This window comes from Bombus vancouverensis, chromosome 10 (genome assembly GCF_051014615.1).
Source record: "Bombus vancouverensis nearcticus chromosome 10, iyBomVanc1_principal, whole genome shotgun sequence".
NCBI lineage: Eukaryota > Metazoa > Arthropoda > Insecta > Hymenoptera > Apidae > Bombus > Bombus vancouverensis.
In genome coordinates, this window is record NC_134920.1 from 14,579,675 (window position 1) to 14,593,776 (window position 14,102).

At 40.9% G+C, this 14,102-nt stretch overlaps 2 protein-coding genes across 4 annotated transcripts in view; one reads left to right on the plus strand and one right to left on the minus strand.

Moving 5' to 3' along the window:
* Positions 1–46: 46 nt before the first annotated feature.
* Positions 47–1,824, plus strand: LOC117165509 (uncharacterized). 3 transcript variants are annotated; one of them, XM_033348893.2, is made up of 6 exons: positions 47–205; positions 539–702; positions 984–1,127; positions 1,195–1,301; positions 1,374–1,500; positions 1,585–1,824. In XM_033348893.2, the coding sequence occupies exons 2-6, from the start codon at positions 567–569 to the stop codon at positions 1,665–1,667; spliced, it is 597 nt and encodes a 198-aa protein (XP_033204784.2). In that variant the 5' UTR covers positions 47–205; positions 539–566; the 3' UTR covers positions 1,668–1,824. The 3 variants fall into 3 exon arrangements, with proteins under 3 accessions (XP_033204784.2, XP_033204787.2, XP_033204790.1); XM_033348896.2 differs by having other exon boundaries at positions 1,377–1,500; XM_033348899.2 differs by having other exon boundaries at positions 48–205; positions 539–615.
* A 189-nt stretch (positions 1,825–2,013) lies between these two features.
* The window catches only part of LOC117165435 (roundabout homolog 2), a 28,512-nt gene continuing 16,423 nt past the window's right edge, over positions 2,014–14,102 (minus strand). Inside the window, exons 3-11 of the mRNA XM_033348830.2 lie at positions 11,110–11,263; positions 10,837–10,967; positions 10,469–10,735; positions 10,093–10,373; positions 9,431–9,955; positions 9,036–9,266; positions 8,552–8,890; positions 6,392–8,465; positions 2,014–6,240 (exon numbers count right to left, since the gene is read on the minus strand). Of these exons, the coding sequence (XP_033204721.2) occupies positions 6,062–6,240; positions 6,392–8,465; positions 8,552–8,890; positions 9,036–9,266; positions 9,431–9,955; positions 10,093–10,373; positions 10,469–10,735; positions 10,837–10,967; positions 11,110–11,263 (4,181 nt within the window). The 3' untranslated portion in view covers positions 2,014–6,061. The remainder of the gene's footprint in view (positions 6,241–6,391; positions 8,466–8,551; positions 8,891–9,035; positions 9,267–9,430; positions 9,956–10,092; positions 10,374–10,468; positions 10,736–10,836; positions 10,968–11,109; positions 11,264–14,102) is intronic.

The following is a 14,102-nucleotide window of genomic DNA, read 5'->3' on the forward strand; positions in this document are numbered from 1 at the left end:
AGTATCAAAGGTACTATGTATATACAAATTAACATGAATGAGGTTACATTTCAATGTATCGATCGACTGTTTGTACCGACTATTTGTATCGTTTACGTTTCTAGTGACATTTGGAATATTTTGGATATTTTCGATCGTGATCACGGACGTTGTGTTTGTTCACACGGACGGGGTGTTGTGAATGAATAACCGGATTCAAAAACAGGTAAAATAGAAGAATAAAGAAAATAGTTACAACTGTTTTTGCTTCTTCTATTCTGATATTTGTGGAAATTTTGAAAATTAACCTTTTTTTATATCGAAATGATACATGTACATTTAGTACATCAAGTTAAATATACGTGAAATTATAAACAACGATAGCCGTTTTACCATGTTTTATTAGATAAAATCTATATAAACATAAGATATAACTGAACAGTGATTGGCATGTTCTCATATTATAAACCAATAGATTGCATATTCGCTTTATTTTAATATTTATCAAATATATTTGTGGTTTGTGATTTATTAACATTAACAGTTTTTAAAATCATAGGTGTCGCATTATTTAGAAGAGACAGAAAATGGATTATTTCGTTGGAGAAATATTTGAAATCTCTTATTTTAAAACAGGTATGTATATTTGTGAAATAGATATGAAACATAACCTAGATCAACAAGTCCAAATTTCACTTCTTACGATGTACATATTCTTACAAAGTAAGCCGAACATGTTATTTATTTTCATTTAATTGAAAATGACAGCGATTTTTTTATCTAAACGTAATATCTCTTATTATGCTATATATGCTAAATATGCTATATCGTTAAGATGTATCAAATTATTAATCAAAATTGATAATTACCAACTAGATAGCGTTATGTTTTAAGATGTCGTTGCACGAATTCCTTTTAAGACATTGAAACACTGAAAAATATTTAATTCAAAGTAATTTAATTTAATTTAATTTAATTTAATTACATCTTGACAATCGATACAGTATGGAGTACTATCGCATCCGTTGGATGGTATATAATTGGAATTACAATCTGCATTTGGTGGGCATCTCCGTACATTTTGGAAAAATATGCGAATTGGAAGTTGAGAAAGAATGAACAGGAATATGCAGCAAAATATCATAAGAGTAAATATCATAAGATGGCTATGTCATATTCGTCAAAAGTACTTGCCTAATTTTATTATATGTTTAGATCCGGATCTGTTGCAAGAAAGGCTCATAGGTTTAGAAGCTTCACGACAAAAAATGCAAGAGGAATATTATCAGAAATGTATGTTGGCAGAAGAGGAAAGGACAGAGGTAAATTGCGAATCTTAACTTGAAATGCACCAACATGGATTTAGAATATATGTGTATTATTTTGTTTTCCAGCAGAAAGGAAATGCAAAAGGAATACCAAAATTAATCTTAGACAATAATGTCATAGGCGATAGACCAGGAAAGAAGAACAACGATTCACCACCTTTTACAGAGAAGAAACACAAATCTATAAGGGAGGGTAAATACACACGTGGAAAATAATGATTTTAAAATAATGATATCGATCGATAGCGTTAATTCTGACATTCTCCGACCATTACAGGATACAACCCATTAATGGGCGACGGTTCTAGAGGATATCGACCCCCTAAGCGCACTTGTTGCGGAAAGGGTAGTTGCGGGTAATTACATGTAAGCGTAAAAACTAATATAATTTTATTTTGTATTCATAATTCTCAATAAGAATACTTGAAAAAAGAAAATCGTTTGTTTACGAACGAAATTTTGTAAATAATTATCGATCGTTGTCTTCTGTTACAATAAAACTATAAATTTCTAAATATATCCGATATAATGTTTAAATTACCTGAAGCTCTAAGATTATTTTGGACTCATATATTATTTCGTTTAACTTGAGCTCTAGCTTGTTAAATGTAAGGGGAAATAGGATAAGAGGAAGTAAATGTTTGTTTTTTCCTTTAAATCTTCATGAATTACTTTTAGAACGTAAAAAGTTTGGAAAATACTCGTATGTTCAACATCACTTTTTCTTTGTTTTTATTAATAATCGTTACTCGTATATTGCGTAACGCTTTTGTATATCGCTTTATATGTATATGTAGTACTTGACAATAATAATTATTACTTTTTAGTTATCTACATTTGTGCGCGTCTTGTGTTTGTCTGTACGCGTATGACACTAGTCTGTATCGACCAATTTTATTAGTATCATATTTTCCTTTTCAATAACATGTTCAAAGTGGACAATCACTTGCATTTGTTTTATAATAAATAAGTTATTGCCTACGAAAACGCTTACGAACAAACGAACAATTTCTGTTTCTTTGATGCGCTTTATTTACAAAACGTAAAGAATATTTAAGCTAAATCACTTATCAGCCTTCACGATTTAATTTAGACCTAGTGGCTAAAAGATGCAAGTAAAATTGAAACTTATCGAATCGTAGTGTTCGGAACGTTTTTTTATCGTTATTAGATCTTTCGATCCGAATGTTAATGATATGGCGATTAGCGCGCTGTGACTATAAAATATATATATCGTTATTCTACCGTGTCGACAATTTTTGTCAGTCGGTCAACAAAGCGTCCAATCTTCGCAAGAGACTATTCAGCTATTGGCAGTGATTGATAATAAATCACTTACGAAACTTTCGTGAAACTTTCCCTCGTTCGGGACAAAGTTGGTTTAATCGATTTCAACGAAGACGATTTAGTTCGGATTACATTCAATTTGCTTACTTTTCACTTTTCACTTTTCACTTTTCACAAACGGAAGAACACATCGACACGTGTTTCTCGTTATATTCCGTTTGCCGTTTTAATTCTCGGCAGGTGGTCGGTAGAGTAAATGGAGAGTTAATGGAGATGCGACGAGCGCAAGGACAAGCGCATAAGCGTAAGGGCAATTTAAGACAGACAGGACAACTCAAATTACGGGCCAATAGACGACACGAGAAACGAGAATGAAAGAATTAAGGATTGGGCACGGGATTGAGAAGGTGAAGGGGAGGGGAGGGGAGGGTTTGCGCAGTAAGCCCGCGATAGTGGGGATACGAATAAAAGCGAGTTTAAGGAAAAAAGAATTTGGTGTATGCGTGCGTGTACATGCGTGTGTGTGTGTGTGTGTATGTGTGTCGTCACGATCCGTACGCGATCTTATATTTTCGTTCAACGTTGAAGGTGTTACGCGTAATATGATACATACAAACAGTTTGAACCATCGTAACAATCGTGCAAATATGAGAAACTATAAAAATAACGTCATTACTTTTTTCGCTTTGCAAATTGATAGGATGGTTCGGTATAACTGAATCGGTTCAAGAGTCGTTTACTCTGCCGCATAATCTGTGACAAAAGTATCACGAGTTCTCGATCTTGAACTCGAAATATTTTCGGTATCTAAATAAGTAACTACTATCGATCGAACTGCTCCCATATTGTGGAAGAGTTCGAGTGCGAATTTATGTACAGATTTGGAGGTGTTTGTTCGTTTGTTTGTTTGTTTGTTTGTTTGTTTGTTTGTTTCTTCTCCCAAAAAGAATCTACATACATATGTGCCTATAGAAAAGGACCATTTACCACCAGTCAATAGAGTCCGTAAAGACGAAGTTTGGCAAACTCAGTGTACAGTCTAAACAAACTATCAGAGATAATGTTTGAATATTGTTACGGTGAATACTTAAAATATAAGTTCTACGTAGCTACGTTTCTCTCTTTCTGTTGTTCTAACTGTTGTTCGAAATTTATCATTTATTTAAACACTCTACGAAAACGAACGCTCTCCTTCTTTCAATTTAATTCGTTACTAATAGCTTTTTCCCTCATTTATTCTTGTTTCTCGCCTTTCTGGATGGATTATACTTGTATGTTTCTATATGCGATCTACGGATTTACCAATTTCATTTGCGAACCGTTACTCGCGCGGATAATTTTATATACTTATGTTACACATTGAATCGTATCTCCACACCCGATCTACGTAGTCTTGCCGAATTGTGATATTCGGCAGTGCGTTCAGCGTCTGTTATTTCTCTTTGACGCTTGTTAACGTCTGTTAACACGTTGAGCGCGGCGCCGAAATTGCTATCTTTTCCGTTTAGCCGGCAATGAGCGAGCGCCCAAGTGATACGTTGATACAGGGTGATCCGCGACTTCAAAGCAAAAGGCAATCAACCAAATATCCAAGTTGAAGGAAGAATCGTTCATAAATTACGCAAAGAGGAAGGAGACGTACATAAAGTCGGGATGTTATGATAACAATTCAAAACTACTTGGACGCAAGATAGCCAAAGATTTGACCAAAAAAGTTGTCACGTTTTGTAATATGTGTAAATGCAACAGCCACATTTTTGTTTAGAGCGTTTTAATAAATTTCATTGAGATGACTACATTTATTTTTAACTTTAATACTGTCGGCCCCAGGGACCGGCGCCGCGCTCAACGTATTAATAAACCCATTCATTAGAACGGTATAATAGAGTTCGACGATCACCGATCTACAATCAGTCAGTTCTTTAATAATATTTACTCTTTGTTTCCTCACGCGAAAGAACAAACTAATTACAACGAATTTGAGCGATTATTACACAACGAGTGTCCTCTATTCGACTATCTTAATTTACATTAAGATTCGTTCCAATTCCGGAGCCTCGACGAACTCTCGCGCAACATACACTGAGATTAGGAGGAACCAAGAGATGCAGTTTGTAAATGTGCTCGGATCAACGACGCCCGATTAGATCCAATTTAGAATATTATTCTGGCCGTTTCAACACTGTTGGTCGTCGTCCTCGTAGCTTGTCACTTATTCGTATTTTCTTCGTCCGCCGTAATCTTCACTGGTATTCGTAAGCGATTACCGACGAATCAATTCGCCAGTGTTACGTGGCAATTGTTTTTTCCCTTTCGATCGATGCAACGAATAGAATACAGACGATAGCTGCTCGTTTCCGATTCGCATTGGAGATTTACGACGAAAGACACAGGTCGATAGCTACTTTGCATTGTTTCAACTGCTCATAGAAGAAAGAAGCTCCTGCACGCACCCACACATGCACACACATACACACACACACGCATACATACATACACAAAAAAACTGTTCGATATGATGTAATACTTGTTGCACGACAGTCGATCATTCTTTGCTGCACGTACCCTTAAAAGTTGTGCATACATATGTATATCGTTTAAGAAGTATCACGTGGCAGCACGTTCGTATCCGTACGACAAAGTTAAAGAATCATTTTTAACCATTTAGGAACGTTACATCGGAAAATAATAGAACCGTGCGGAACTCTGAGCGGCGAAAATTTAAAATTTCTGGAAAGTACACAAGTGCCACGTTGATCTAGCGCACAGGACTGCCATGTGCGCATACGCGTAACAATATATTGCGTGTTAATATGGTTTGCAATGTCGAAGTCGACGTTGAAATCGTAAATTATCGTTACTCACGAACAAAGATTATGAAACTAAATCTATTCGATCTATAACACTTCCTTTTCGTCATATCCATCATCTCGCACCCTGTTCACTGTTCACTGTTCACTGTTCACTGTTCACTTTTCACTGTCAACCATATCGTCCATCATCCATTTTCATTACTCAATGGCAGTGGTTGGTGATATATTGAGCAAAAAACGAAGAAACGCAACAACTCGGTTAGGTAATTATCAAAAGTATCGAAACTGCGAGACGAACGCATTCTTCGCACTACTTGCGTAAACAGGGCTAATAGAGACGAGGTTAAACCCATCTATTAGGAGAATATTAATGAATATGAGAATGAAAGAGTTTCGCGCGGCAGAGGCTGGAAGGAAGAAAAGAGAGAGGAATAAAGGAATATCACGGTTAATACGAGTAGCTATTAAGGTTTGGAGACATCGAGGACGAGCTTAGCCCGGAAAAGGTACTTTGAGAATGTTGGCGATATTGTCGCGCGAAACGGCTACGATTCGTTGCGATCCAAGTAATTCGTTCGAGGTTGAAACAGCGGTTCGTATCAACAACGGTCGATTCTATCGATCGGTCTTGATCCTCCGAGAATCCTTGTGACATTAGCCATCGCGAAGGTCGGCCGGCCGACTACACTCTATAGGAGCGTTTGAATTCCCACCACCTACGAAAACATTGTTCAGCTTGTTGTATCTTTGACTTCCAGAACTGCTGACTGTGTTCGAGGCCGAGGAATTGTGCTGAGGATAGCCGCCGATTCTCGAAAAGCTAGGCACTTTATCTGAAAGAGAACGAAATATGTTGCATGTTGTACGTACATAAAGATCACACTGTTTTACGGTGATTTTTATCAAATCGACCGCAATGAGAAACAGAGAGAGAGAGAGAGAGAGAGAGAGAAGATAAGAAAAATAGATGGGTGATATGCGAACCTTTGCCACGGTTATGCCTCGTCCTTTCTTGCGAGCTAATGTTTCCAGATTGCCTTGGAGGGATACAAGAATAATTACTGTCACCGCTACTATAGGTCGGTGAAGCAGTTCTAGTATTTCTTCTACGTGGACTTTTGCCATTTCTATTTCGGGAACCTGTTTTACCATGGAGGCAATTGGCCGATGTCGGAGCGAATTGGTCGTTGTATTCGAGGGTGTTGCCATACAGGCAACTGGATTCCGAACAGGAACAACAAATATCCGAGTGCGCGTTCGAATCGCACGACTTTCTATCCCATTCGTCGTTCTCAGCTTGATAAAGGTTCTCCGTTGTATAGATATCTTGATCGTTTCGTCGATAGATATCCTCGTTCGCTATTGATCGTTCCGATCGTGAATCCGCACGATTTACATGACTGTACGCAGAATCGTAGTCTTCCGATGGCGAATCATTTCGTTGACCGTACAAAAGAGAGCCGCTCTCGTATTCGTTTTCGTGATTACCTTTGTACGAATCGTAACAGTCGAACGATTGTGGAAAGACGGGCAGTGCCGGTGGATTCGTTTGCGGAGGCAAACTCGTGTATCTACCTTGCTGATGGACGTTACTTTGCGCAATAGAATTGTCGAATGGTTGAGTCTGCTGACCCGAATCGTTCCAAATTGTATTCGAGCCTGCTAAATTGTTAATTATTCTGGTCGGCGGACTCGGTGGACTTTGCGAATTTCTCGATCCTGAGCCCGAACCGGAGCCACCTCCTCCACCACCACCACCGCTACCAGTGCCTCCACCACCGCCGCCGCTTCCACCTGCAGAACCCGAACCAGAACCAGAACCTGAATTCGAACTCGAGCTTAAACCCAGTCCCAACGCTAGTCCTGCACTCGTGATCAAGTCCAAATCGTTTTGCCTTTCGATACTTCTCTTGCCTAGGTGGGGGCTGAAGGCGGTTTGATGTTGGTACTGTTGCTGCTGTTGTTGTTGCTGTTGTTGTTGCTGTTGTTGTGGTTGCTGCTGCTGCTGCTGTTGATAATGGTGTTGATGCTGATACTGATGCTGCATTTGATGCGGATGATGATGATGATGATATTGATACTGATGTTGGTGTTGGTGTTGATGCGTATGCGAATGCGATCTGGAAGAACCGAGAGATCCCTCGAACGAAGGCGGATGTTCCGGCGGAGGTGGTAGCATATCGCACCAATTCGGTGGTTGATTTTCATTTGGCAGCGGCATTCTGTATTGATGAGCTCTTCTTTGCGCTTCCGTATTATCCTCTGCGTTATAAACGCTACTGGCATTGTCGCTGCTCGGAGACACGGTTGATTTGTTTCGATCCAAGTTCGAATCCAAACTCGAATAGTCCGGCTTCAGACAAGAATCACTGGAATTCGACTTTCGACCGGCCGTTTCTATCGAATCCGGGCTACGAGCAGGCATGCAGAGTGTCGTTGTAGCGTATGGTTCTGGCGGAGCTTGCAACTGTTTTCGAGCATTGTAAAATGTCGTTAGATTAACTTCAGCGTATTCCGAGCCAGCCATTCCAACGATTCCAGGTGGCAGGCCGATTTGATTCTGATTGCTTAATAGCTTCGTTTCGCAGTCTTTATCGGTGGTGGAAGCCTGGAGTGTGTTACTCGGCCTCCAACCACGCTCTAACCACAGAGTATCTTTGTTTAATTGACAAATGTCATTAGCCGTGCCGACAGGAACATTCAAGTGGCCGAGCTGTTTACTCATCGCTTGCCTTCGACGAACGTAAACAGCACCCAATAACGCGGCGATAATGGTCAACACGACCGTTATCACGAGAATCAAAAACCAAGTTTCACTCACGACAGAGGCATTTCTTTGACTCGGATCTGTTCGTGGCGGCAACTGCGTCAATTGTCCCGGATCCATGTTCAAAACGGTTGGATTGGAGAACGGTCCAAGACCTACACGAGTTAACCCGGCAACGCGCGCCGTGTAAAGACCACCTGTCGTTAGGCTGTTGATAATCACCGACGTTGTCGACGCATTTAAAGACATCTGGCCCAAAATCTTGTTGCTGCTATTGCTTTTGATTTGAATCTAGCGAACGAATAAAAGAGAAACCAACTTGACTCGATTCTCACGGAAAACTAGCTTTTAGATCGCGTTGTCACACGCGTATTTACCTTATATCCTATTAATTGTCCATTTTGTGTAATTTTCGGCGGCGGAGACCAACGGACGAATGCCGAGGTCACATTTATCATGCCGACATGAACATTTTCGGGTGCCCCGGAAGGTACGTCTTCCAGCGTGATCGCTAATTTCACGTTGCTCGGTCTCCCTTCGATAGTCTTGAAAAAAGGAACTAGGAAGAACTCGTAACGCGTGTACTTGTTTAAATTGGTCAAAACGTAGCTGGTTGCCCCGGCATTCAGTACCGTGACCATTCGATATTCTGGCTTCTCGGAAACTTGACGATATCTTATATACAAGCCTTCGACCAAATCGGCAGCTCCCAGTATCTAGAGACAAAAACAGCACAGGGAAAACAAGGCACGGGAAAACGCGAAACAACAAATAATTCGTAACTATTATATAATTGGATTCGATCGAAGGATTTATATTTTTGCAACGCGTTGTTTCTTCTATAGCGCCTCTGTTACTTACGTCCCATACGATCTTTACGCTGGTACTGCTCAAAGGCTGAACATCCTTCAAGTAAAGAATTTCACTGTTGAGACGATCTCTTGCTCGAATTAGTTCAGTTTGAGGAATCGCGTGTTGATCGATATTAGTCGTGCGCGCCACATCGGAAAACGGTCCAGGAACGGAAAGACCCTGACTGTTTCGAGCACGAACAAGGAACACGTAACTCGTATCTGGCTTGAGATTCGTTACCTGTGAGACGAAAAGAGCAGCGATTGGGATTGCATGGTCGATTAACGTTGTTCGTGGATAAAGGCAGACAGAATACATCCATGCACATATGTACATGTCTACTTGTGCCTCATGTTCTTGCATTCGAATCTGGCCTGATCATCTACACATATCCATGTACTTACGGTATAGACGTCATCTATTATTCTCGTTCCGGCAACGATCCAGCTAGTCTTTGGATTCGTGGCAAAATACTCGACCGTGTAATCGATTATTTTGTTAACGCCTTCGTGTCCCGGGCTCCAGGTAAGCGTCACCGTGTTGCTAGTGGTATTCACTATTCTTGGTTTGCTTGGACTTTCGGGAAGTAGCGATATATCTGGCATGACGACGCCGTGATAACTCGCTGCTGGGCTAATCGTTAAACTAGCCGACCATGACGTATTCCCGGACTCGGAGGATGCAACACACTTGTATATTCCCGTGTCGCTCGATTGAAGATTTTTTAGAGAAAGAGTGCCGTTACCAGCGATCGCAAATCGATCGTCGCCATCGATTCGTACAAGTTGGTCGTTCTTGTACCAGCGGATTTTTGGGCTAGGTCTTCCGAATGCACGGCACGGCAAAGAAATTTCACTTTTCGGAGGCAACGTTTGATTCGTTGCTCCAATTTCGATGACAGGCGGCGGAACCTCCTCGACCGATGTAACCTAACGGAGAAATATAAGAATTCAACCAAGTACAACAGTTACCCTTCGTTCGTATCCTCGTACGGTTTGCAATTTCACGAGCAACATCGGAAAGAGAAAATCGAGGATCGCAGATGGTCAGATACGCAATCCAATACCTGAAGAAAGACTGTAGCTGTGCTCGCACCAGCCTGACTGATCGCGCTGCAAACGTAGTGTCCTTCGTCCTTTCCAAGTACGCTCTTGATACGTAAACTCCCATCCTCTGTGATTTTGTAACGTCCTTGGTATTCGTTTCCAGGGAACATTAATTCTTGAGAACCTTCGCGTGTCCAAAAGATAGAAGGCTGCGGTGCGCCACGAGCCGCGCAGGAAAACGAAACGTTCGATCCGACGCTGACTATCTCGTCTTTCGGAAAACTGCTGAATATTGGCCTTGCTGACGGAACCAAACAAGAGAGAACGTCACGCATCGTTGCTAGCATCGATTCGTCAATATAACGCGGATACGCGTTCCGTTTTCCGCTTACTTACAATGTACCGTCAAAGTTGCAGTCGCAGATATGGCACCGACACCGTTCTCAACATCGCAAATGTACGTCCCTTGATCTTGCGACGTCACCCTTTCGATCCGCAAGCTTTTGTCGTCCAAAATATGCGCCCGCCCGATTGGCATTTTCCCATCATTTCGTCGCCAAAGGATCTCAGGTGGAGGATCGCCGCCTACGCGACAGGCGAACTCAGCCGTTTGGTCAGCTAGGATCGTTTGATTCGCAGGAGTCGACAAGAAGAATGGCTTCACTAACAAGGAAACACGAATGCAAAAGTTGAAACTTTTTCATCGTCTATGTTGCATCGTATCGCAATATGCTTAGTTTGTTCGATTCATGGACATTACTCACCGTGAACTGTCAAAGTTGCCACTGTAGATTCTTTCACGCCTACCATGTTCTCGGCAACGCATTGATATTTTCCCTGATCAGTTTGCCTAACATCCGAAATCATCAAATTTCCTCCGTCTACCAAAGTGATACTGCAACAGACAGTTTTCGCTAAATGTAAGTGACTAGTTTCGAAATTAATGGAAATCGATATACCACATATACTAATAAAATGCCAATTAACAGTTGACCGTTAACAATGCAACGCGATTAAACGAGAGGCGCGCAGATTACCGTTTAGTAGCATCCAAATCTATCTCGTGGCCATTCTTTTTCCAATGCAGCGTTGGTTCTGGATGACCTCGGGGTGGTCCGCACTCTAACAGAGCAGTCTCTCCAGCTGCGACTCTTGTATTTTGTGGTTCCACGCGAAACTCATCCCTCAACACTGAAACAAAGAATATAGAAGGTCGGATAAATCGGTCGTCTCATTTTAGTAGCAATTATTTAGTTTAGCGTACGTACGTTTCTTGAAACATTTCACTATTTACAATAGAATCAATTAAAAAGAGGCGACGAGCTGCAACATCACAAATACCAAACTTCTAAACTCATCCTAAGTCCTTTCTCTTTGATCGTTTCGGTCTCTAGTCGAACGATGAGTCACGCGATATAGCCGGTGTATCGGCTAAGCCGTTCCGCTCTGTTTGTTCATCGTTAGCGCCGTACAAACAGACCTACACTCGTGCGGTACAGTTTGAACAGCTTTTCATCTACTTTTTAACGCTTCTCTCTCCTCGCTTCTCTTTCGCTCACTCGTTTTCGCCGCAGCTTACACGCAACCTGCCCGTCTCCCATCTCGAAATAACATTTCGATCATTATCATCGATCATTACGATTCATATCTTTCGCCTTTCGAGCTGTCAAAAAATCCGAATTTTCTTTCTCTTCGACAAAATCCAGATAAACGTGAGAAAATACAGTAGTAACTTTCAAGAAGATAGAGTAAGAAAGAAAGAAGGACAAAAGGAATCTGGAGAGGAAGAACGGTAAAGAGAGAAGAGAGAGAAGAGAGAGAAGAGAGAGAAGAGAGAGAAGAGAGAGAAGAGGGTGAAGTTGGTGCGTAGTCAAACAACCTCCAATTAACGGACGCTAGATCTGGAGCGAAAGAATTGAAGGGTTCTTGCATCTCCCGTCTCACCCCCGCCGTCTTTTTTCCTATTCTCACCCCTGTACCGGTCATATAACCCCTCAGGCTTTTTCGCGTGCCGCAGGAACCAACTAATGAGAGCAGCAGGCGCGTTCCCTTCGTGCTACGCGTGTACGAACGAGACAAACGACTATGCCTGTTAGACCGTGCGGGAGTAGCACCATCTGCGCGAGACGACTACTTGAAAATCGGGCTAGCTCTCGTTACAAGATGGATAGAACGACGGTATATGCAAACGGCCAGAACGATCGCAACGGTCTGCCAACGTTCTTCGTTAAAGCGAAAACGTTCGTTTCGTTTCGTTTCGTTAACCATAGCAAATTCATCGAGAACTAACCAACTAAATTGATATCCGCATATTCATTTGTAACACGCGATCGTCTGTTTCACGCATATGCGATCTTAGCGGTCGAAAAACTTTGATTATCTTTCCAGTTACCAGCGGTTTCGCCTTTACAGGCAATGACGCGTAAACGGCCGACCAAATTACTATATCTGTCCGTATATACTTGACACATCCATACCTATTGTATATTTGCTACCAACGAATGAAAGATAAATTTCGCGATAACACATGTTAATAATATCGGTGCAAAGGATAAGAGAGTGTCTTGCTGTTGCTCGATATAGGGGCAACCTTAGCATCGGTATTTTTCACTACCGTATTCGATATAATTAAAGAGCATAAATAAACACAATGGTACAAGGACCGGTTAGAAAGGGCAAAAAGCAGTGGTAGCGATGGCATTGCTTACGTAGAAGCTCGGATATTCGCTCGGTAGGTAAGAGCGTATTCAATGCAAATGGCCACAGGACTATCTCCGTATGGGTATACGTTAGTATGCTTGCATGTTGCATGCTTGGCTGCTCGATGCTTTACCGAGAGTTTCAGCCGAGTCTCGAAAGGTGACCGCTGCGCCTCTACTCAACCTCTACATACAGTATACAGATATACCAACGGCATATCCGTATACGGATAGTTGATCGCCAATCTATACATATACATACATAGAGTAGGCGTAAGTAGGTGCGTCTACTTGGCCAACTACTCATCGGGTGGTTCTCCGATTTTCTATCAAACCAATACTCGGTCATACGTCTTATCCCGGTTATGCTGTTTCCCACAGACTTTGATACACTTATCTCAAGTTTAATCGATCCCATCCAAATAGTACTTTTATTTTATTTATTTCCATGAAAACGGACGATGCATTATTATTCACGTATCTAGAGGTACGTTCATCTTTACTTAAATATTACCATCTTCATCTGTCTCAAATTTCTGTATGAACGCAAATACGATTACTTTGTTGTCGTGTTTCTTCGTTCCATGCACGTATATGTACAGTGTACAGCGACTCACAAAAGCACTCGAACGTTTTTCAAAACAGGATCACTTAAAAATTGGACCAAGAGACTTGATATTTTACGACCAGTCGTAAGGATCAGCTTACTGAATGACGCGTAAACAACATTTTGAAAGAATCGCAATCGTAAAGAAAATAGCGCAAGTCACGTTTCACGATTCTTTTATCCGAACCTGTAATGAAAATTTAGAAGATACGTATTCTGGATTTATGTCAGCCATACTATACAAGGTGGAAATTTCATCGAAATTTGTCGATGCAGAAGCAAGCGGCAGCAGGCATCGAAAGGTTACTGTTGTAATTTTTAATCGTTTGCAACTCGTAACAACGTTAACCGATTTCGATATAACAGATACATCGTACTTGACAAAATTGTTAAAATCGAACGTGGTGTACAATATGAATCATAGCGGGATAAGAAATTCGACAATGCCTTCATATACGTAATAGTTACTCGATTCACTCGTTCTATAAATCAAATTTTATAGATACGTGCGATCGATCTAAAAATTTGATACTTGTATTTTTATTTTTAATCTTAATGCACAAGTGAATTTGAACAAATTGATCTCTCTCTCTCTCTCTCTCTCTCTCTCTCTAACAACACTTAAGAATAGAGGCAATAGAGAAACTGTATATTACGATAGTTTAATAAATTCTTTCTTTCACTGTCAGCGTTATTGTTTTTGTTATTGTTATAGAGTGTAGTA

Coding starts and splice junctions, on each gene's coding strand:
- LOC117165509 (XM_033348893.2), top strand. CDS start 567: ATGGATTATTTCGTTGGAGAAATATTTGAAATCTCTTATTTTAAAACA. Junction 703..983: donor GATGTACATATTCTTACAAA/GTAAGCCGAACA, acceptor CAATCGATACAG/TATGGAGTACTATCGCATCC. Junction 1,128..1,194: donor TGCAGCAAAATATCATAAGA/GTAAATATCATA, acceptor TTATATGTTTAG/ATCCGGATCTGTTGCAAGAA.